Genomic DNA, 24,377 nt, shown 5'->3' with positions numbered 1-24,377 from the left:
AATGAAAGACGTTTCTCTGGTATTCTTTCATATTTGTACTTCGTGTTCTTAATTTAATGTAGATTCTTAATTAAGTTAGTTACTTTATGTATTCCCAAAAATTGTTTGTAAATATTAACAAAATAACCTCTTCCAAAAAATATGGGTAAAATTTAGTATAAATTAAGATAAGATAAAGGATAGATCTAAAATTTTCAGCCAGTAAAATTTTTTTATTATTTTTACATGTAGCTTTCTAATTAACTTAAAACCAAACTAGGTTTCTGCGTATAAAAATAAATATTTACCCCAATTATCTTGTTAAAAATGTAAAAATAAAATATCTACGTTTAACACCATCAAATAATAATATTTTATGAAAGATTATATTGGCGTCAAACAGCGACAGCGTGCATAAATGGAGAATCAACAGAAATATGTAAAATTCACAGAAGTGTCAGACAGGGTTGTAAACTGTCCCCACTGTTATTCAATCTATATTCAGAATATTTAAAGAAGCGCTGCATAATTTGGAATGGGGCGTTAAAGTTAATGGAATCCTGATAAATACAATCAGATATGCAGATGATACAATTATTTTAAGTGATGACATGAATGGATTGCAATGCCATTTAAATGCCATTGGCACAGTGGTAAGAGAGTTTGGCCTAAACATAAACTGTTCAAAAACAAAATACATGGTGTTTAGCCGTTTAGCGCATCAAGATTCACGGTTATATGTTGATGGTAATATAATTCAAAGAGTACCCGGTTTTAAATATCTTGGTTGCCATATTACTGAACAACTAGATCCAGATAAAGAGATAAAATGTAGAATCGAGATATCCCGCACAACATTTTTAAAAATGGGGTTACTCTTTTGTAATGATAACTTGCAAAATGTTACATTTGGTCAGTCCTCTTATACGGTGTCAAAGCGTGGATATTAAAAATATCCACCATTAATCGTTTGGAGGCCTTTGAAATGTGGCTGCACAGACGTACACTAAAAATACCATGGACGGCTATGCTAATAAATGTGGCACTCCTTAAGAGAGCAACTGCTACTCGCCAGCTGCTTGATAATATCAAATATAGAAAGATGGCCTATTTTGGTAGTAACGGGAGACCGATATCTTCTTCTTCTTCGTCTAGCCATTCACGTCCACATATGAACATAAGCCTCTTCAAGTCTTCCTTTCCATTGTTTTTTGTTGTAGGCTACTTGTAGCCAATTTTTCCCGGCAGTTCGTTTCAGATCATATGTCCATCTCATAGGAGGTCTACCTCTGGGTCTTTTGTGTTGGTATGGTCTCCAGATTAGAATTGTTCTGTGCCATTTGTTTAGATCGCTCCTACCTACACGTCCAGCGTATTCCCATTTCAATTTTAATGATTTTTGTACCACATCGGTGACTTTGGTTTTCTGTCTTATCCATGTGTTTGTTTTCCTGTTCTTAAGTGATATGCCAAGCATTGCTCTTTCTATCGCGTGTTGAGTGACTCTGAGTATGTTCATATTCTTTTTTGTGATTGTCCATGTTTGTGCCCCATATGTTAATATCGGAATAATGCATGAATCAAAAACTTTAGATCTAAGATGTAGTTGAATTTGCTGATTTCTGAGTATATAGTTCAGTTTACCGAATGCTGCCCATGCTAACTTTCTTCTTCTTTTTATTTCTTCCGTTTGAATTTCCCTATTTAGTATTATTTTTGTCCTAAGTATATATATTCTTCAACTTTTTCCATAACTTTGTCGTTTATTATTGTCACGGATTCTTCGGAATGCATGACTTTTGTTTTGTTTAACTTCATTGTCAGTCCTATTTTAGAAGATTCTCTGTGCAGTTCTGAAAGCATGGTTTTCAGTTCTTGTAGGTCAGTAGCTATCAGGATTATGTCATCCGCAAATCGTAGATTACTGAGGTAGCGGCCATTGATGTTTATTCCCTTATATTTCCAATTTAGATTTTTAAACACGTCCTCCAAAACTAAGGTGAACAGTTTGGGTGATAGAGTGTCTCCCTGTTTGAGACCGATATAATATTCTTCAACTTATTATGATGGGTAAAATCGAAGGACGCAGAGGAATTGCTAGAAAACAGGACTATTGGTTGAAGAATATAAGGATGTGGACAGGTATAAAGAAACAAGAGCAACTAGTTAGAATAGCTCGAGACAGAAACAGTTTCGCCATGTTAACCGCCAAAGTCAAGGGGACTTAATAGGGCACGTTAAGAAGAATAAAATATTAAACGCAAACAGAGAAATACGCAACAGACTTTACTAAGTAACAAAACATTTACTCAACACATACACTACACATTATTCCTTGAGCTAGTGATAAACTCTAATTTCACTGTAGCTGGTTGAATGATTAATGTCGATGTCATTAAAAAAATTGGTGATGTAGAAAATAATATACTTTAAGGGCTGAATTTTTAAATATGTCCTTTGACTATCTCTTAATAAAATATGTTTTATGTTTATTTAAAAAAAAAACAATAATAGATAACTAATATTTTTTATCCATCAATACCAATGCCACATTAGTGTTACATTATATAAAACAAAATGGTTGTTATACTAATATTTTTTGTTAGATACTAACAGGCAAACAAATGAACCAGATTTGGTTCTATTTTCTCATTAAAAACATTGAAGAGTATATATTAAAACTTTCACTAGTTTTTTTTGAGTGCACCAAAAGAAAATGTTTAAATTGAAAGCGTGAATGACTAAACAATCAAGGTATTGATTATAACGTTGAACAGAAGACACTGCGTTGTTTAGTAAAATATAATTCTTTTATATGTTTATGTCTATTTACTTAACACAACTACTTAACACAATTATGTTAACAACCAGTTTGCTTTTTTATTGTAAAGGTCGTCCTACTACAATAAATATTTACACAATATCTAAATACAAACACACAAAACATCCATTTACCCGACAATAACCAACAAATAGTAATAGTGTGGATAGGTAAATACAAATGTCATGGTGAAATAGCATTGATAATATAGCCGGGGAATAAAAAAGCGTCTTACCGGTATACCAGTAGGCTCCACCTGGCCGAACCTGGTGCTGCGCCAGCTCTCCAGGATCAGAAGACCGGCGTATAACTTGCCGACGGACATTTTGCCGGTGTTGAGCTGGTTGGTCGGTGGAACCAACAGCTCCACCATGTTCTTGGCTTGGATCGGCCAGATGTTTTTGATTGTCTCTTTGAGTTCGTCATCGGCCTGGTCCATTTCATCAGCTAAAAGTTTTTTGAAACATATTAAAAGGTAATACTAATATTAAATTATATATTAAAAGACTGCATTTTCTATCGATGCCGTCTCCTAATCGGAGGTTGGATATGATCATCACATCACTATCTTTATTCTATCTACCGCTGCTCTAAAGAGTTCTATAGAACTGCATTTAAACCAGTCTCTTAAATTCTTCAACCATGACACTCTGGCAGTACCGGATTAAGAATCCTGAGGCCCCTAGGCAACCCAAGCTATGAGGTCCCTTTAAAAACCTAGGTTTCTCCGTTTTTAATAATTTTTATTTTTGAAAATGTCCGTTGGCCCGTTGCGAAATAACCCAAAATGACTGTGAAGCAGAAATAAATTGTTTTCCCTGCAAGTTTGAAGCTGGGCTATAAAATATTTGACCTGTTCTAGTTCATTTTCAAGTTCAGATTCAATATCATCAGGATAGCTTTTATGTAGTTTTTAAGCACACTCCTTTATTTGACTATCACTCAATTTTGGAAAAACACAAAAGACCAAATACTGAGTTCATTGACCCGTACACTGTCACTGTCAAATTTATCTTTTTGGAATTTTAAGAACTTCAAAAGTGAATTTATTAGAATCTGAACTGCAGTTTGAAGTTTAATCTCTTCTCTCTGCGATGATTTACTGACAGCGTTGATGTGTTCTAAAATTGTTACCCAAAACTCATTCATTATGAATGTTTCTTTTTTGACATTTCTTTCAACAAATACTTTAGCCTCATGAACTGTTTCAGCTTGCTGATTAGTGTCTTCACCATGTATGAAGAGGAGATTTGAAAGCGTTGTAACCTTTAGGCAAAAGTCTTATGGCATGTGCTGCTTGTTCTTATAAGGACTAGATCATGGCGAATGAGATGGCTTAGTGGAGTTTCATTTAAGCATTTGATCATAACTTCCCAACGGTGGGTAGAGGATGAAAAAAAGTTGTACACAGACAGAACAAACCCAAAATACGATATTCTATTTAAGGGAAAATACGTCAGCCGAACTCTTTTAATTTTTGTTCCACTGATTTGTTTTCGAAAAACCATAAATTGTATAAAAATCTTGTAATGCCTTCAAAATTTCTTTTTGACGCTGAAACACTTCCATCAAGATTTTTACATTCTGAAGACCTTTCCCAATCCAAAATGTCCTTACTTCTTTAGTTACTGCATTCCGTAAGCCTATGCCGTTTTCCGAATTTAGGACCCAATTTATCTTAACTTCAATTTTTAACTTAGTTTCGGTTTCTGGTTCTTTAACTTCTTGAACTGTCGATACATGTTTTTTCATCTTCTTCAGTTAGGGAAGCTATGTTTCCCTCAGTTATTTCTATTCCATCACGTGCATTTTCATTGGTTGCAGCTTCACTAGCTATGGATTTCCGTGTGAAACTGAGTTTAAATAAGTTTTGCTTCTGTTTTGGATTTTGATTAAGGATCTTTTCTTTCTCCTGATTTTTCTTGTATATTTTTGCTCACTTTCCAATCTTGTTTTCTTGTTTCCATCTGTAATACTGGTCCTTCTACCAAAGGACATTCATTAGCGATGTATTCCCACAGCATATACTTTCTATGTGAACAAAAGTATGCATTGTAATGTAGCTTTATATTAATACGTCCACCATAACGTTTATGGTATTGTGCGATATTTGAATCTTTCAACATTTTTTAGTTTTGGCCCCGCGAGGCCCTCTTTGGGGCCGAGGCCCCTAGGCAACTGCCTACTTTGCCTAATGGTTAATCCGGCACTCTCCTTCTTATACCTCTTCGTCCTCTTATCGTTCCATGTATTAACAGGTAAAAGGTAACAGGTAACACCTATCCTAGATATTGTGATTTTTTTATTTTTATTGTTTTATTATTTCGTATTCTTTGCCCCGTATTTCTTGCAATACTTCCGTGTTTGTTTTCTTGTGTGTCCATGCTATTCTGGGCTTACTTCTCTAATACCACATTTCAAATGACTATATCTTATTTAAGTGTTCTTGCTTTAACATACAGCTTTCAAGTCAAGTCCATATTGCAGTATCAAAAATATGTAGCATCTTAGAGCTCTTAGAGAATAGCTTCCATTTTTAAAAACACATTTTTTGCTATTTCTATGCTGGCCTTACTTCTGTTGTTTAATCATTACTGTCTGAAATCGGGTTCCTAGGTATTTATATTTATCAACTCTTTATATTGGTACATTTTCCAAATGTGTGTTTATTTGTATATTGGTTTTCTTAGTTATTATCATGTAGTTGGTCATTTGATATTTATATTTAGTTCATATTTTTCACAGAAACTGTTTATTTTGTTTAGTAGTAATTTGAGGTTTTCAGCAGAAGTTACCGTAATCACGGTGTTATCTACATTTCTTAAGTTGTTAGTAGATCTTCCGTTATATATTATTTCTTCATTTTGAGATAGTAATGCTTCTTCAAAAATGGCTTCACTAGATACATTAAATAGTAATGGAAACATAATACATCCCTGCCTAACTCCTCTCCTGATTTCAATTTCTGGACTGGGTTTGTTATCTATTACAATTTGTGCTCTTTGATTCCAGTAAAGGTTTGTTAATATTCGTAAGTCTCTTTTGTCTATGTTTTTTGTCTTTAGAATTTGGACTAATTTTTCACTAACTTTTCAACCCATATTTGTAACAAAACTGTAACCATGACCATGAAACGTGTGTACATTCATTTATATTCGTTTTTTTTGCATTCATTCATGTGCTTGATGTTATCAGTCTATCTGGTTTGAGATCTGCCTCTACTTCTCGTATTTGCTTTTGCTCGCGATTAAACAATTCGTTTCGTCCAATGGTTGTCTTCCATTATTAATAAAGGTACTGTCTAGTTCCATTTTAACATGGTAATCCTTTTACTTTTGTCCTGTTACTTTTGATCATCTTCTTGGTAATCTTCTGCTTCATTATTTTTTTCATTGGATTTGCGATCCTTTATGAGAACAGGATTACCAGCAAACTAAAAGAGATCGACTTACAACCAGAATGGGGAGTAGAAGATACCTGGCAAACAATTACCAAATGCGTCAACGAAGCAGCAGAAGAAGCGATTGGAAAGCGGAAAATTAACACTAGAGCGACAAACCACACCAAACCGTGGTTTTGTCAAGAGGTAAAAGAACTCTCTGAATTAAAAGAGAGATATAAAAGCACAAAATCTGAAGAAGCTCTCGCAGAATATGTCCAAGTAAGAAACGAAGTAAACGCAAGAATAAAATCAATCAAAAGAGAACTAAATTCACTAGCGACATGCACTACGACCTATATGGTGCCCAAAAGAAAGTATGGAAAATGCTTCGGAACAGGAAAAACCAGTTAACGAGTTCGTGCAGACCAAGAGAGTACCTATAGAGACATGGCAACAGCATTTTAAAGAGCTATATGATGCTGAAGAAACGCTGAATATAAATGAATATGAAACACATATAAGTGCTATAATCAATGACGAAGAGGTAGAAGCAAAAATCAAGAAGCTAAAAAACAGAAAATCACCTTGAACAGATGGTATACCCAATAAACTTTTAAAATATGGAGGCCCTGAACTTGCAAGTAAACTGGCGCAACTCTTTAAAAAAATCTTAAACGAAACAGAAACACCAGAGTAATGGCATAAGAGCATCAAAATCCCCATATTTAAAAATGGACAAAAAACTTGCCCACAAAACTACAGAGAAATAACCCTCTTAAATACAACGATGAAACTTTTCACGGGTATTCTTAAGGACGAACTGGAAAGACAAATCACTAATGTTGAAGAACAACAAGGTTTTACAAAGGGGCGATCTATAACAGACGCAGTATTTATAATAAAACAAATAAAAGAAAAAGCTTTAGAGTTCGGCATACCAGCGTATATGTGCTTCATTGATCTGACGAAGGCGTTTAACAAAGTTCGCCTGGGAGACATTCTAAATATATTAATAGAAAATAAAACACCGACCAGCATAACAAAGATAGTCCATAAGCTCAATAACAACAACGTAACCAAAGTTAGAGCAGAAGACCAGTTCACTGAAAATATTTCAACACCGGAAGGAATAATACAAGGAGACAGTTTAAGCCCCTTCTTCTTTAACCTACTCATGGGCAAAATTATAAACAAAGTAACATCTCTTAATCTCGGATATAGAATGGGCAACAAAAGAATTGGTATGGTGTGTTACGCCGATGATGCAGCAATTATTGCTGAATCAGAAGATGATCTTCAGAGACAGCTCTTTCAGTTCTTTCAAGTAAGCCGCCAACTAAATACAAACATTTCTACCAACAAAACTAAATGTATGACAATAGCAAAAGGTCCGCTCAGATGTAAGTTAATGGTTGAGAACAACCCCATAGAACAGGTGATGCAGTTCAGATATCTGGGCATAGATATATCAAGCACTCACAACCCAGTAAAGGATCTGAGGAGTCAGATGAATAAAGCATCTGCATTGTCAGGATGTCTGCGGGAGATATTCTCGTCAAATCCGTATATGCGCACAGATAGTAAAATTAGAATCTACAAGACTTGCATACGACCGATCATGACATATGGCATAGAAGTGAGCGAAGACACCAACAAAACGAAACAGATGCTAAGAGTTGCCGAAATGAAAACCCTAAGAACAATAGTGGGGAAAACAAGAAGAGAAAGAGTAAGAAATACAGACATTAGAGAGCAATGCAAAATTCAAGATATTGTAAGACGGGGAAGGCAGCGCAAGAGGATGTGGTACAACCATGTAAGAAGAATGGATGAGAATAGACTCCCAAAAATTGCCCTAGAAAACAACCTGCCCGGTTCAAGACCCCTCGGAAGACCACCTAAAGATGGAGGGATAGTTGACAATCTACCTCCCAGGAAATTAACCAGAGGCAGCTTCAGGATTAAACAGATCCAAAGATCTCCAAGAAGTAAAAGAAGAAGAAGATTTGCGATCGCTGAGCTTAATGTTGAGCATTTTCGGTTCCATAGCTATCTGTGTCACTTGAAGTTTGTGAACTATGTTGTTGTGAAAAGCCCATCCTTCAGTTCCATATATAACAACTGGCAATACGTACTGATCGAAAGTTTTTGTAACATAATATTTATGGTGCACATAACATGTGCACATTGTGCACCATAAATATTAAATAAGTCAGGCGAAAAACGTATCCTTGTCTAACCCGTCTTTCTGTTTTGAATTGACTTAAGAATTTCTGATCTGGTCGTACTTCATCCAGTTGCCATATTGGACTGGTACAGATTTTTAATAAGTGTTATTAGGTGTATCGGTGCACCCATCTCTATTAAAATTAATCAAAGGTTTATCCAGCTTACACAATAAGATGTTTTCTAGTAGACAACAAAGAATATTATCATAGGTATGTACTTGAACTTGACTTTTCAATGAGTTGTCTCTAGGTAAGTTTAATCGGCTTTTGATGATTTGCAACAAAAATTTTCTAGCATGTGTTATTAGTGACAATGTACGGTAGTTTTACATCTGGTAGTAGCTCTTTTTTTTTGTATAGTGCAATATAAATTGAGATACATCAATTAGATTACTATTTTTCCTAATTCCAAACAGCGACATAGATACAAGGGATGAATTCGAGTGATTGCAGCATTTTTGCTGCAAACCTTAATTATTAGAAAAAAGACTAAGTTTTCACTCTAATGGCATATAAAACAACATAATTCTATTCTACATCATTCTTAATTATTAGATATTTAACCTATTTAACCCATTAACCGCCAAGCAAAGAAATACTGCCATAATATGTAATATAGTTGATTAACTAGAGTAAAATAAACTTAAACATTCGTAAAAAAAATGTTTTACACTTTGATAATGGCAGGTGTCAACAACAAAATGGTTCGTTTCGAACCTTTGGCGGAAATGAGATATAAAAATTGAAATACACACTTTTATTTTTTGTGAAAAGTCTCAAAACAGAGTGTAAATGGACCTGGAAGTTTTGATAAACAAAAATAGTATGGTCAGAACATAGTATGGTCAGAATAGTATGGTCAGAAGCTTCTTCAGCTTCTTTCTCAAAAACAAAGTCGAACGGCCCTCTATCTTTTTTAGAAATTATTTTAGATATTTCTAGTTTACACTTTTCAATCCTGTATCTTGCACAGTGCCAGTTGCATAAATTCGACAAATTGACATATTGTCTACAACTACAACACTACACAACCTCCCTTATGTAACCCCCTCCCCCCTCCCCCACCCTAGATTATAACAAAACTGAATACCAGAATACCCGTCTTTCTAAAGGTACGTATCCACTACGTTCGTAATATTGGACCACCGAGGCACTGCCGCACGGTCGTTGGCGCACTGTTGCACGGTCCGGGAGCGCCAACCATCCACTATGTTCAGGAACCTCTTGCATTCCGCGCTCCTTGCAACTGCTCCAATCGATACGGTATGCACTCCTCTACGTATAAACCGACACCAATTGGAACGCCCAGGCGGAGCGCGCACTGTTGCACGGTCCGGGAGCGCCAACCATCCACTATGTTCACAAACCTCTTGCGCTCCGCGCTCCCTGCAACTGCTCCCACCTACATATAAACCGCCACCTATTGGATCGTTGAGGCGGAGCGCACACTGTTGCATGGTCCGAGAGCGTCAACCATCCACTATGTTCTCGAACTTCTTGAGCTCCGTGCTCCCTGCAACTGCTCCAATCGATACGGTATGCGCTCCCTTACATATAAACTGCCACAGATTGGAGCGCCGAGGCTGAGTGCACACAGTTGCACAGTCCGGGAGCGCCAAACGTGTTTACTATGTGGAGCAGTTGCAGGAGCTCGGAGCGCAAGCATAGTGGATACGTGTTTTTATATACAGTGAGCACGTAAAGGTTGGAATAAATTCATTTTCTCGAAAATGGACGATTTGGGAAAAAAATCCCGAAACAGGTCAATTTTTATTTTTAAATTAGGACTTTTTGACATATATATCATACTAGTGACGTCACCCATTTTGGCATAATGACGTCATCGATGATTTTTTTAAATGAGAATAGGGGTCGTGTGATAGTTCATTTGAAAGTTGATTTAATTATCTATTCAGTAATATAAACATTAACATAATTATTTATCCAGGGTGCCGAAAAAAAAATTTTTTTAATTAAATTTATTGTCATAAAAAGAAGAATATGTGTAATTTATTTAATTCAAAATACATTTTACTGCTCTCAGAAAACAGAAAAAAATGTTTATTTGAAAAAAAATCATTGCTTTTCGATTAAATTAAATGCTCAAATTGTCAAGAGGCAGGTGGGTGGCTGCTTTAATATTGAATTTGCAAAAAACAATATTTATTTGTCAAATAAACATTTTTTCCTGTTTTAATAAATTACACAGATTCTTCTTTTTATGTCAATAAATTTAATTCAAAAAATTTTTTTGGACACCCTGTATAAATAATTATGTTAATGTTTATATTACTGTATAGAGATTTAAATTACCTTTCAAATGAGCTATAACACCACCCCTATTCTCATTTAAAAAAATCATCGATGACGTCATCACGCCCAAATGGGTGACGTCACTAGTATGATATATATGCCAAAAAGACCTAATTTAAAAATAAAAATCGACCTATTTCTGGATTTTTTTCCAAAATTGTCCATTCTTGAGAAAATGAATTTATTCCAACCTTTACGTGTTCTCTGTATAATAAAGAAATATCCCAACAAATTACTGCCTGTGCATCACCTTGAACTTATTCCTGATCAGACAGGATTATAATATGTCGACTTCCGCCAATGGTTCGTTATCGAACCATTATTTTCAAACACGAGATTTGATGACTCAGAAAATATTTTTTTTGTATTTTTATAACAATTGGTGTACAAATAGGTTAAAAAAATAATGTTTTAATTTATTTGACCACAAAAGTGTTGTCAATAAAATTACTATAGTAAAAATAAAGTTGTGTCGAAAGATTGAAAATGTCGGACATTTAGAAAATATTTTTGTGATGAAAGCATGAGTTTGGAAACTAAACAAAATTAAATTTAGTTACACTTATATCTTTTGGTTACTTAAAAAATGCAAAGATTTAAAAAAACTTAACGAATTGTCAAAAAAAAAATCTACAAAAGATGGTGCGCTTTCGCACCTTTGGCGCTAAATGGTTTAAAACAAATTTTTATTTTATAACATGGTAAAGTAAAAACATAGTTTTACCACAGAATAACTAACCATACAGAAGCGAAACTGACTGTCGTTTCCATTGATTTTGTGGGAACCGAAATATTTGACCTTGAGCCCTAGTTACAGAATGGAACTTGATGTTCTAAGGAATAGACCAATTCAAATGATGTGATATTTTGACAAGTAGTTATTAATTAATTTTGAAATATAAAATTTAACTATAAAATATAAATAAACTATAAAATAAAACATATATAAATATAAAATTTAACTAAAAACAACTGTCACTGTCAGTCTAAAAGTGAGGTTATACCAGTTACATTGACACATGAGCATGGAAATTATGTTACCATTTTGGGCCTGAGTTTCGCTTCTGTATGGTTAGTTATTCTTTCTGTGGTTTTACAGCAAAATGTGTACCTGTTCGCATTTTAATGCTAAGATTTTCTCTGACGAGAGCAAAGAATGTCGTAGTAAAATTAACTTTCCCATCGTCGTCTACTGGCATGTTCATCCTAATTAATTTCTTATACGCTAATCGATTAGGACACTTGTTTCCAAAGCCTAATGGCGGATCCATATTTTTCAACATGTCGTACATTTCGCTGTAGTGGATTTTTCCTCTGTAAAAAATTTAAACAAATCATAATAATTATAAATATTAAAATAAGGATTGGTTTAATAGTACATGAGTGTTCTAGAACTAGTTCCGTGTGGGGTCTTAGATTTTCTGTTGAATATATAACTGACCACGTGAGGAGTATTCGATTCTCCTTTGATGAGTTCCCAAGTGGTGGAAGGGAAATGCCTCCCAGATATGGCTGATTCTTAATACACAAAATACAGCATAACAACTTTTTGTCTCAAAAACAAGCAGACAACAAGAAAGCTACATTGTGCTACATTGAGCTACACTGTGTAGAAGACGACACTCTTGGAACATGGCACGACAACAAAATAACACCCTGCCTTTCCTCGATGTTTTAGTCTTAAAGAAGGATACTGGATATGAGACTCAAGTGTATAGAAAACCAACACATACCAACAGATATCTCAATTACAAATCAAATCACAATATCAACGTTAAAAAGGGAATCATAAAATCCTTATATGATAGAGCCAAAATTACTTGTTCTAACGAAAATTCCTTTTTAGAAGAAAAACAATTCTTAACATCTGTTTTATTAAAAAATGATTATCCTTTATCGTTTATAAATAAGGAATTGTCAACATTGGATCGAATGGAACAGAACAACATAGAACGGGATCCTACAACATTCACAAGAAATAATACGAGGAAAATATCAATACCATACATAAAAGGACTATCCGAGAAACTTAAAACAATAGGAAATAAATTCAACATTTCAACAACATTCAAAACAACCAATACATTGAGATCTATTCTATCTAAAACTAAACCTAACAATGAACAAGAAAGGACAAAGAATTGTATTTATAAAATACCTTGTGAATGCGAACAGTTTTATATAGGTGAAACATCAAGACCATTAAACGTTAGAATAAGTGAACATCAATCTTATATTAAAAAAAGAGAATTTGATAGATCTCAAATATGTCAACATGCATGGGATAATGAACATAGAGTTCAGTGGAGAGATTCAAGTATAGTCCTGAAAGAAACAGATAGTAAAAAGAGAAAAATCAAAGAAGCGGCTCTAATTATGCTAAACGAAACCAATTGTGTCGCAAATTCCTCGGTGGAATTCAGTAGGATGTGGATACCCATACTGAAAGAGGAAGTCAATAGAAAGAAAATACCACAATTAGTAAGTCAATAGTCGAGTTAGTAGATATTTTATATTTTAGTATTACTTATATACCCATGTATTATTGATATTATTTATAATTTAAACAAAATTATAGTAAAGTCAGAATTTGGTATTAATTTTGAGAATAAATTAAATGTAAGACCAAATACTTACGATGTCGGGATAGTATCACGAGGTTTTTCCTGGTTTTCCCTCGTGATTTACTATGAGATCTCTAACGCGAGAATTTTAATGTCACCGTTGCATGTGGTTGTCTTTTTAAAGGCAGATCACATGCTATGATTTTTTTGTGACGGATATTCTTGAGTTGGGGTTGATTTCATGTAATCGAATGAACTATCTTTCAGTAAAGTCGTCCCAGGAACGCAACTCATAAATATTGGCAATATCATTTTAAAGTCTTCTACTTTAAAATGTATCATATGTATCTGAATTGCCGATATAAATGAGTCAAATTAAATAAATTATTAGAAGAATTTTTTTACTAAGCAACAACATTTTTGTTTATATTAATAGTATTTTGTATTTTGACAACGGCACCCGATTTGGGCGTCGAAACGTTAATAAAAAATCATTTTTTAATAATATTGTGGCTTATTTCCCATTCTAAATAGTTAAAATTGTAAAAATGCCACAAAAAAATAGCTTCAGAACAACATTAACACAACAAAATATTTGGGCGTAACCCTGGATCGAGCACTAGATACAAGAAACACTGTCATAGCACAAAAGAGAAAGTTGCTGCAACAAATAACATAAAAATACGGAAACTAACAGGTCATTTTCGGGGGGCACAACTACAGACACTGAAATCATCATTACTATGGGGACCCTGTTCCCATAGAAATAGTTCTGCACCAATGCATTATCTATCTGTTTGTTAAATGTGCGTCCAATAAGTTGTCATTCCATCGTTTTCGTGGTCTTCCCACTGATCGTCTTCCTATTGGGGAACCTTCTCCCGCCGTCCTTACTACTCTATTTGTTGTCATGCAGATTACGTGGCCTTTCCATTCTATTCTTCTGTTTCTTACCCAATTATTATTGTTCTTCACCTTGCAGCTATACTTCTAGCTCTGTCACATAGTGCATTACCATCGATTTCTGGAAGCGTTTTTATCTCTGCTGTTTCTAGCAGTCTTTTTGTCATATCTGTATCAGGTCGCGTTTATGCCGCGTATGGCAGTATTGCTCTGATGGCTGTTTTTTCAATTCTGCCTTTCATTTCTTTTCCGATATTTTTATTTTTTCATATTGTTTCATTCAGGCAACCTGCGGCTTTGTTTGCTTTATTCACTTGATCTTCCACTTCTGTTTTGAGCTTTTCGTGGCAAGATGCTGTGATATCTAGATATATTTTAACTCCAAAACTTGTTCTATTATCTGATCCTATAGCTCTAATTGACATCTTATTGGATTTTCTTAAGTTCTTAAGCCAGGATATTCTTCTTCTACATTTACCTATCCTAGGATTTTACCTTGTATTATGTTGTAATAATGAGTATATTTTCCATCTTATCACAAGTATTTAAGTTTTCTTCTTTTGATAGTTAATAGCATCTCTGCCTTATTTCCAATCCTTCTGGTTACCCCCACTTTCCGAATTTTTAATCCAGAATATTTGTAGAATTCCTGTTCTGTAACAACAAAATTCAAAGGCGCTCATAACGAAGAGTAGAGAACACGTAACACCGAAGTATCTTTAGGCATAGTTATAACCTTATATCTCGACAACAGAATTTTTTAAGTTTAATTAATGATGCACGTACTACTTCAGTACGTATCTAAATTTATTTGGTTTGGTATACATTTTATGTTATCCATGTTTCTCATTATTTGTAAGTATCCACATTCTCAATTACAGTGTCTTTAATAATCAATCATTCCAATTATTGGATATTTGCATCTTCTGATTTAGTCATGATCATGCATTTAATCTTCTTCTACTTCTTCTACGACACTACAGCCCAAATTGAGCCTTGGCCTCCTTTTGGATACATTTGGAATGCATTTAATCTGTTTTAGGCTTATTCTCATTGGTTTTGTATCTGATACCAGGGAAACTATAGAATAAAAATCGATGGTGCTTAATGGTACAGCTTGTCAAATATACGATGATACTTGCGATTTTGTCCACTTGCGTAGAAAAAGAAGTGGGAACGCATTCGGTGAATTGTGTTGCTGCTGACTGCACATCGTAGGTAGAGCCTAATATCAATGTGGCCAAGTATCACCGTATATTTGACAAACTGTACCCAAGCGGAGATTTTGCGCGTAACTCGAGCGCGTCGAGTTTTTTTGGTTTTCGGATCTAATCTTCACAACCCAATAGGTCCCCATAACGCTCAAATAACTGCAAATTTAGCATCCAAAGCTTCCCTACTAATGGCTATTCCACGAATATACGACTGTCTTGGATCATCGCGACAACTAATATTTTAGTGTGCAACATAAGAAGTGCGAAAGTAAATGGCTCTAATAATTGTTCCAATAAACAACAATGTATTTTGCAATTTACTTTCGTTCTTCATAATTTGCACAGTAAAATATTCGTTGACGAGATAATCCACAACAGTCGTATGTGTTCGTGGAATAGGGTATATTATAATGTATGCTAATGATGTAGTGTTAGTAGGAAATAGAGCAAGTAATTTATAACCAAAAAATGGGCAGTGGAGACAAGCTCTTGAGAAACATGGTTAAAAGCTTAGTAGGACAATAAAGAGTATTTGAAATTTTCATTTACAGATTGAGTTACTACACATGAAATGATCATTTTGGATGATAAAATTATTGTTAAAATATAATAGTTGTAACTACCTACGATCAGTAGTACATATACAGTAATTAGTCTAAGAGCTAGTGAACCCTCCGACTAACGGTCGTCCTGTAAGGCTAAAAATTTGTCTAGTGATAACTCATAGCACACCAAGGCTAAAAACCATGACCTGGCAGGCATCAGCCGTGCACGTGTATCTACCAGGTGAATCGAAAAGTGCAAATTTAGGTGGTAAAATAAACTTTTTCCTGTAAAGTTTAAATTTAAGTATGTGTTTGAGTAAGTCATTTAGAAGAAATGTGTACAATGACAGGCGATTCTGAAGAGCATAAGACCTTGCCGGACGAGGGAAAAGATTAGGGGTTTTTCCTAAAATTATCTTTTTTGCACCGAACAAATTTTTTTAGGTTTTTGAATCATTCCAAACAGAAAAGAAAATAATTTTAGGAAAAACCCCTAATCTTTTCCCTCGTCCGGCAAGGTCTTATGCTCTTCAGAATCGCCTGTCATTGTACACATTTCTTCTAAATGACTTACTCAAACACATACTTAAATTTAAACTTTACAGGAAAAAGTTTATTTTACCCCCTAAATTTGCACTTTTCGATTCACCTGGTAGATACACGTGCACGGCTGATGCCTGCCAGGTCATGGTTTTTAGCCTTGGTGTGCTATGAATTATCACTAGATAAATTTCTAGCCTTACAGGACGACCGTTAGTCGGAGGGTTCACTAGCTCTCAGACTAAATGGGGAAATATATGAAGATGTAATCAGTAGAATGAGGATGGGATAGATGAAGTGGAAGGAAGTGATTAGTGTATTCTGTGCCGAATATATTCCCATGAAACTAAAAGAAAAATTATATAAAAGTGGGATAAGATTATCTATAATATATGGAACTAAATGTTGGGCAGTTAGAAAAAGAAGGGGAACAACGAATGAATGTGGCGGAAAAAGAATGCTTATATGGCTGCGTGAAGTAACAAAAAAGGACAAAATTAATAATACACCCATTATAGATAGTGTAGACCGGTAGACGTAGCACCAATTGATGCCAATATGGGAGAGCATACGTTAAGGTGATTTGGTTCCACCCTGCATAAAGATAAAGACAAAGAAAATGGTGTTAGAAAACCATTGTTACTTTCATCTCTCGAATATATATTAAAAATTTTTTGTATTCTGAGTTCAGAGAAATAAAAAAAATATCCTGTTGGTGACACAACCCCCTCCAGACCGAAACCAAATTTTTTGAGTAATATGGACATCTATAATAATAACCATATGTTTCCTGCAGTCGATTTTGTTGATATACATAGTTATAAACAAATGAAATCAAGAAACGGTAAATTTTCGCTTTATTCGTCTATTACCAAAAAGTTAAGCATTTTAAACAAATTTGAGAGTAAGAATTTCATAAGTCGTATAAAAAACTTCAATATGGCTTTCGATGAATACGTCTATTCTTATTCGTTGCTTATAAAATTGCAAAATAAATCATAAATTTTAAGTTTTTATAAATATTCATAACTTATGTAAAAATTATCTTAAAACCTTCCTATTACACGGAATGCTGAGACTTCTGGTGCTTAAATTATACCATAAATCTCAAAGCAATTGGTCAAATATTTTAAAAGTTATTCAATTTGTTTATCTCCAATTATTTTTTTTGCAACATTATAAGTCAGAAAATGAAGAAGTTATAGTAATACTTTGGATAGCTTGTGAAAGAAGGAGATTGACACTATTAATTTAATTTAATTTAAAAAAAATGACAAAAGTGAATTCTCAATATTGCAAAATTATTTTGCCAGAACATGTGAGTTAGAAAAGGGGGGGCTAACTTCGTCCCTAATTGTCCTATGACAATTGTTTTTCTTCCTAAATGTGTATATAAATTAAGTCTTTCTAAATATGAAAATAATAATTTTTCTACGGGTAACGGTTAAAAAGTTATTCTAATTGTTTATAAGTAAGCAAACAATCGACATGTTTTTGCAAAAGAATTTTACACGGTTTAAAATTACTTTTTGACATTTTTTTAATTAAGTTAATATTATAAATGTTCTTCTTTCATAAACTGTTGGAAGTATTACTGTAACCTCATAATTTTCTGACTGATAGTGTTGCACAAAAAATGAGTTTGGGATAAACAAATTAAATAACTTTTAAACTATTTGACCAATTGGTTTGGTCAAGCACAAGAAGTTTCAGCATTCCGTGTAATAAGAAGGTTCTAACTTATTTTTTACATTTTATGTATTACAAGTTATGAACATTTAAAAAATCTCAAAATTTATGATTTATTTTGCAATTTTCTAAGCAACAAATAAGGGCAGACATATTCAGCGAAAGCCATATTGAAGTTTTTTATATGATTTATGAGTTGCTTAGTCTCAAATTTGTTAAGAATGATTCACTTGTTAGTAATAGACAACAAAAACGAAAATTTAACCTTTTTTGATCTTTATTTGTTTATAACTATGTATATCATCAAAATCAGCTGCAGTAAACATATAGGTTGTTAATATAGATGTCCATACTATTTAAAATATTTGGTTTCGGCCTGGAGGGGGATGTGTCACGAGAAAAATCTTATTTCTCTGGACTATCTTTAACATTTATTTTTCCTATAGTAAACTAAGTACCTATTCTATTTACTTACGTGGCATTTGGATCGTATTCTGCCCAAATTCTAACGAATTCGTCTAAATGATGAGCACCCAATATGGAAGGATCACGTGTTAAATAATCAAAATTGTCCATAATGACGGCTACGAACAAGTTTAACATCTGCAACAAAACAGCAAAAATTAAAACCTGATTATCCTCTATAACCAAAATTATAACCCACTAAAGTTAGGCTCTTATTGCTCTCTCCTTACTTCATAATGATAAATAAAACTATGATTGGCAAGAAATCGTGTTTTTCTTCTTAAAGTGCCTATCCGTTCCGGATGTTGGCGATCATCATGGCTATCTTGACTTTGTTAACCGCAGCGCAGAACTGTCCACAGTAACACAGAACACAGTAACAAATCTATTGAACTTAATTTGTTTCCCATGACAGGTTCCGCAACTAAAAATTATTCGCCACATTTCGTAAATTTTTCGGTTGGAAAAATTTATTATAACTAACACATAATATCTTAAAAAACTCTAACATGAAGTAAAAACCACTTCTATGTAATAGGCATATTTATTAAAAATTTTAAAAAATCCCAATCGATTGAATAAAATATGTCTAATTCAGAACGTTTTCGGACCTATCAGTCCATCATCAGTGAATCTAAAATAGAATAAGTAATCTGGATTAGGATGAATTACTGGATTATCTGTATATCTAATTACATTAAGTAGTTCCGAGTTGATTCTTATTTAATATGTCTGTCTCTCAAGCGCATTTATAAAGAACTAGTCCGAGTATACATTGAACAATGGTGGGTCTAATATACTTGACATCAATTGTGCCCAGTACAGAGATATATTTCTAGGTTTATATCTCCTAGCGTTTAATTAATAAATCTACCTTCTTTTTTAAGTACAATCTCCCAATCGGAGGTTGGATATTATCATCACTATCTTTACTTTATTTATCGCTGCTCTAAAGGTTTCTATAGAACTGCATTTAAACCAGTACCTTAAATTCTTCAACCATGGCACTCTCCTTCTTCCTATACTCCTTCCTCCTCTTATCTTTCCCTGTATTATCAGTCTTGGCATTTCATATTGCGGTCCCCTCATTACGTGTCCCAAATATCCTAACTTTCTTATTTTTATTGTGTTTATTATTTCGTATTATTTGGCCATTTCTCACAATACTTCCGTTTCTTTTTCTTCTGCTATTCTAAGTCCTCCAGTACACATTTCAAATGACTTTAGCTTATTTATGTGTTCTTGCTTCAATGTCCAGTTTTCAAAGTCCACATTGCAGTACCGAATACACTTAACATCTCAGAGCTCTTACTCTCAGTTCTAATCTAAGGTCTTTGTTACAGAGAATTGTTTTAATTTTTACAAATGCATTTCTTGCTTTTTCTTATTTCTCTTGTTTGATCAGTATTGTCTAAAATTCAGGTTCCTAGGTATTTGTATTTATTAACCCTTTCTATCGGTAAATTTTCCAAATGTATGTTTGTTTGTAAGTATTTTGTCTTTCTTATATTCACCTATAGTCCTTATTTTTCACATAAATTGTTTGTTTTGTTTATTAGTAATTGGAGATGTTCAGTAGAGCTTGCCATAATCATGGTGTCATCTGCATATCTTATGTTGTTAATAGTTCTTCCGTTAATTATTATTCCTTCACTTTAAGATATTAATGCTTCTTCAAAAATGGCTTCACTGTATACATTAAATATAGTCTGGGCTAATTATCGGAGAATAGGCCATTTTTGGGAAAAGTTATTTACCAGCAATTTTATTGCTGGAATCGAATCTTATGATTGTATATATTAATAATATAGATATGCAAAGTCCGCAGATAGTGTGCTACTTTTTTTATAAACAAAATGGCGCCCGAAAATCGTGTTTTTTTCAAATTTTGCTCAATAACTCCAAATATTTTAACTTTAGACCAAAAACACCCAAATAAAAATTCACCGCAAATAAATTCTGCATAGAAACGTGTTTTTTACGATTTACTTTGACGAAAACTTTCCCCGGAAAAAGAGGGTATTTCCAACAAAATCTTTAATTTTCAACTAAACTTTTAGATAAGTAGTTGTTACTCAATAATTAAATAACTTGGTAACGTAAAAGCCCTTTCCGTATATATTATAATTCCAGAAGCCGATGGAAATTGAATGAACAGTTTAGTAACAATTGAAATGTTAATTAAAAACTTACGGTCACTATAATAACGACAATAATTACGGTACATAAGAATAACTATGATTTTTTCATAAAAAGCCAATATACCTATCTAACGTACTTTACAGAATTGAAATTGGACTATTTAAGCGGCCTCAGGAATATTTTAAAATTATAAACAATTTTTTGGCTTATAAGCAAATAGAATATCTCGGGAAGTATTAAACTAAATTAAATTGTGAAAACGGTATTCGAAAGACAGCGGCAGGACGCTTCTTTAAAAACGTTTAATTATGACGAGTGGTTGCTGAGATACAATCGGTCAAAAGTGACCGAAATTTACAGCAAAGATATAAACAATAGGATCATAATTTTCAAACCATCACCTTTTTATTTTTGTCCTCTTTCTCCACACCAATTTTCATATCTTTAAAATCCTCATAACATATATTATTATAATAAAAACTATCGATAATACGTGTGAAAATTGCAAAAAATAGCAAAATTGCAATCAAAAATTAGGTTAGAGAAAATGTAACCCTCAAAGTTCAAAATCGGTATACGTTAAAAAAATGAATTTTCTCGGCTTCCCATGGAGCAATTTCCTTCATTCTTTTTTTGTTCCCAAGTAAGTCGAGTAGAGCCATCGAACTAACGCATTATTAAATGTCAAACTTGCTTTTGTTTTGTTATAATAAATTAATTAATTTATTATAACACAATATTTTTAATTATTTAAATAAAAATTGTTTAAATAATTATACAGCTTTCAAATGAGAATATTTATGTTTTTAACTTTAAAAGGTACACTTGTAGTAAGTTTATCTAAAAAAAAAGCCTACAACTGGAAAAAATATGTAATTTTCTGTTCTTATAAATAAATTAATCTATTATACCAAAACAAAAGCAAGTTTGATATTTACTAATGCGTTAGTTCGATGGCTCTACTGGAGTTATTAGGGAACAAAAAAAGAATGAAGGAAATTGCTCCATGGGAAGCCGAGAAAATGCAGTTTGTTAACGTATACCGATTTTGAACTTTGAGGGTTACATTTTCTCCAACCTAATTTTTGATTGGAATTTCGCTATTTTTGGCAATTTTCACACGTATTATCGATAGTTTTTATTATAATAATATATGTTATGAGGATTTTAAAGATATGAAAATTGGTGTGGAGAAATAGGACAAAAATAAAAAGGTGATGGTTTGATAATTATGATCCTATTGTTTATATCTTTGCCGTAAATTCCGGTTAACTTTGACCGGCTTTATCTCAGGAACCACTCGTCATAATTAAACGTTTTTCCTTTTAGAAGAAGCGTCCTGCCGCTGTCTTTCGAATACCGTTTTCACAATTTAATTTAGTTTAATATTTCCCGAGATATTCTATTTATTTATAAACCAAAAAATTGTTTATAATTTTAAAATATTCCTGAGGCCGCTTAAATAGTCCAATTTCAATTTTGTATAGTACATTAGATAGGTATAGTTTCTTTTTATGAAAAAATCATAGTTTTTCTTATGCATCATAATTATTGTCGTTATTATAGCGACCGTAAATTTTTAATTAACATTTTAATTGTTGCTAAACTGTTTATTCAATTTCCATAGACTTCTGGAATTATAATATATACGGAAAGGGCTTTTACGTTACCAAGTTATTTAATTATCGATTAACAACTACTTATCTAAAAGTTTAATTGAAAATTAAAGATTTTGTTGGAAAAACCCGCTTTTTCCGGGGAAAGTTTTCGTCAAAGTAATTTGGAAAAAACACGTCGCTATGCAGAATTTAATTGCGGTGAATTTTTATTTGAGTGTTTTTGGTCTAAAGTTAAAATCTTTGAAGTTATAGAGCAAAAATTGAAAAAAAAACACGATTTTCGGGCGCCATTTTGTTTATAAAAAAAGTAGCACACTATCTGCGGACTTTGCAGATCTATATTATTAATACATACAATAATAAGATTCAATTCCAGCAATAAAATTGCTGGTAAATAACTTTTCCTTGTATTTTGCTAATTAGCCCAGAGTAATAATAATACATCTCTGCCTAACTCCTCCTGATTTCAATTATTGGACTAGGTTCGTGATCTATTACCATTAGTGCTCTTCTATTCCAGTAAAGGTTTGTTATTATTCAATAAGTCTCTTTTGTTTATGTTTTTTGTCTTTAAAATTTGGACTAATTTTTCATGTAGGTTTTTGTCGAATGCTTTTTGAAAATCAACGTAACAATCATGCATATCCACATTCATATCCACGCATTTTTGGGCTGTCGCATTAAAAGCAAATAACGCCTCTCTGGTTAATAGTCCCTTTCTGAACCCAAACAGACTATCATCTACTCCTTCTTCCAGTTTTTATATTTATACGACCATGTCTAATTTTCAAGAATAATTTTAGAACATGAGTTATTTTATTAGTGGTATTGTTCTGTATTCACTGCAATGTTTAGCGTTTGTAATTTTAGGGATAGCACAAAAGGTGGAGAATTACCATTTTTTCGGTATGTGTCCTGTTTTGTACACTGCGTAAACAAGTCTACTATAATGTCTAAGGCGTCATCATTTATGCAGTTTAAGCTTTCTACTGAGATTTGGTCTGGACCTACTGCTTTATCATTTCTGCTGTTTTTTAATGCCATTTTAATTTCCTCTTTTACTATCGTTAAAACGATATCATCCTCTACTTCTACTTACATCTGCTCTATTATTTATTTTCTTTGAAAAATTCATTGATGTATTCAGTCCATCTTTTTAGTTTTTCGTTAGTATTCAACACAAGTATCTTTCAGTATTCCCGGTTTTTTTCTATTGTTGTGAGTTAATTCTTTAATTTTTGAAGTGAAAACTTCTTTAGGGACGTTGTGCACTTTTTGGATAGGGGAAAAAGCATTGAATTCGCGACCGTCATCGCGACCGTCATTGCGACCGTCATCGCTTATGCTATATATTATGTGTATGTATATATAAATTTTGTAAAGGTATTTAAATTTAAAATAAATGTAAAACATATTTTAAGATGGGGAAAAAGGATTTATTTGGCGACCGTCATCGCGACAGTCATTTCTTCGGCGAAATAAATTTTGTACGTATGTATATTGTATGTATGTATATATAAATTGTATAGAAATATTTAAATTTAAAATAAATGTGAAACCTGTTTTTGGATGGGGAAAAAAATTTTTTTGGTGACCGTCATCGCTTCGACGAAATAAATTTTATACGTATATTATTATAATGTACGTATAATAATAGTAATATTATTGAAGTGAAAACTTCTTTAAGGACGTTGTGCACTTTATAGATGGGAAAAAAGCATTGAATTCGCGACCGTCATTGCGACCGTCATCGCTTCGGCGAAATAAATTTTGTACGTATATGTATATTATTATGTGTATGAATTAAACGAAAAGATTTCTCTGGTATACAGAAGAAATCTTTTCCGTAGCGGACGCGAAAATGTAAATTTCAAAGTCTTCATAAAAGACGATGAACGACAAAAGACACCTCTTTGTGTCACAGATTTGTCTACAAAGCCACGTTATTCGCTACACATTCGTCAATAACGGAG

At 33.2% G+C, this 24,377-nt stretch overlaps 1 protein-coding gene across 27 annotated transcripts in view; it reads right to left on the bottom strand.

The window, feature by feature from the left end:
• The window catches only part of LOC114344868 (voltage-dependent calcium channel type A subunit alpha-1), a 460,590-nt gene that overhangs the window by 100,621 nt on the left and 335,592 nt on the right, over positions 1-24,377 (bottom strand). For all 27 annotated transcript variants that reach the window (XM_050650056.1, XM_050650071.1, XM_050650052.1 and 24 more), the window contains 3 exons: positions 18,654-18,781; positions 11,835-12,037; positions 3,036-3,247 (listed from right to left, as the gene is read on the bottom strand). In XM_050650056.1, coding sequence (XP_050506013.1) covers positions 3,036-3,247; positions 11,835-12,037; positions 18,654-18,781 — 543 coding nt within the window. The remainder of the gene's footprint in view (positions 1-3,035; positions 3,248-11,834; positions 12,038-18,653; positions 18,782-24,377) is intronic.

Source organism: Diabrotica virgifera, chromosome 1 (assembly GCF_917563875.1).
Source record: "Diabrotica virgifera virgifera chromosome 1, PGI_DIABVI_V3a".
In the NCBI taxonomy this organism is placed as follows: Eukaryota; Metazoa; Arthropoda; class Insecta; order Coleoptera; family Chrysomelidae; genus Diabrotica; species Diabrotica virgifera.
The sequence above is the reverse complement of the archived record's forward strand: the minus strand, read 5'-3'. Positions and strand labels throughout refer to the sequence as shown.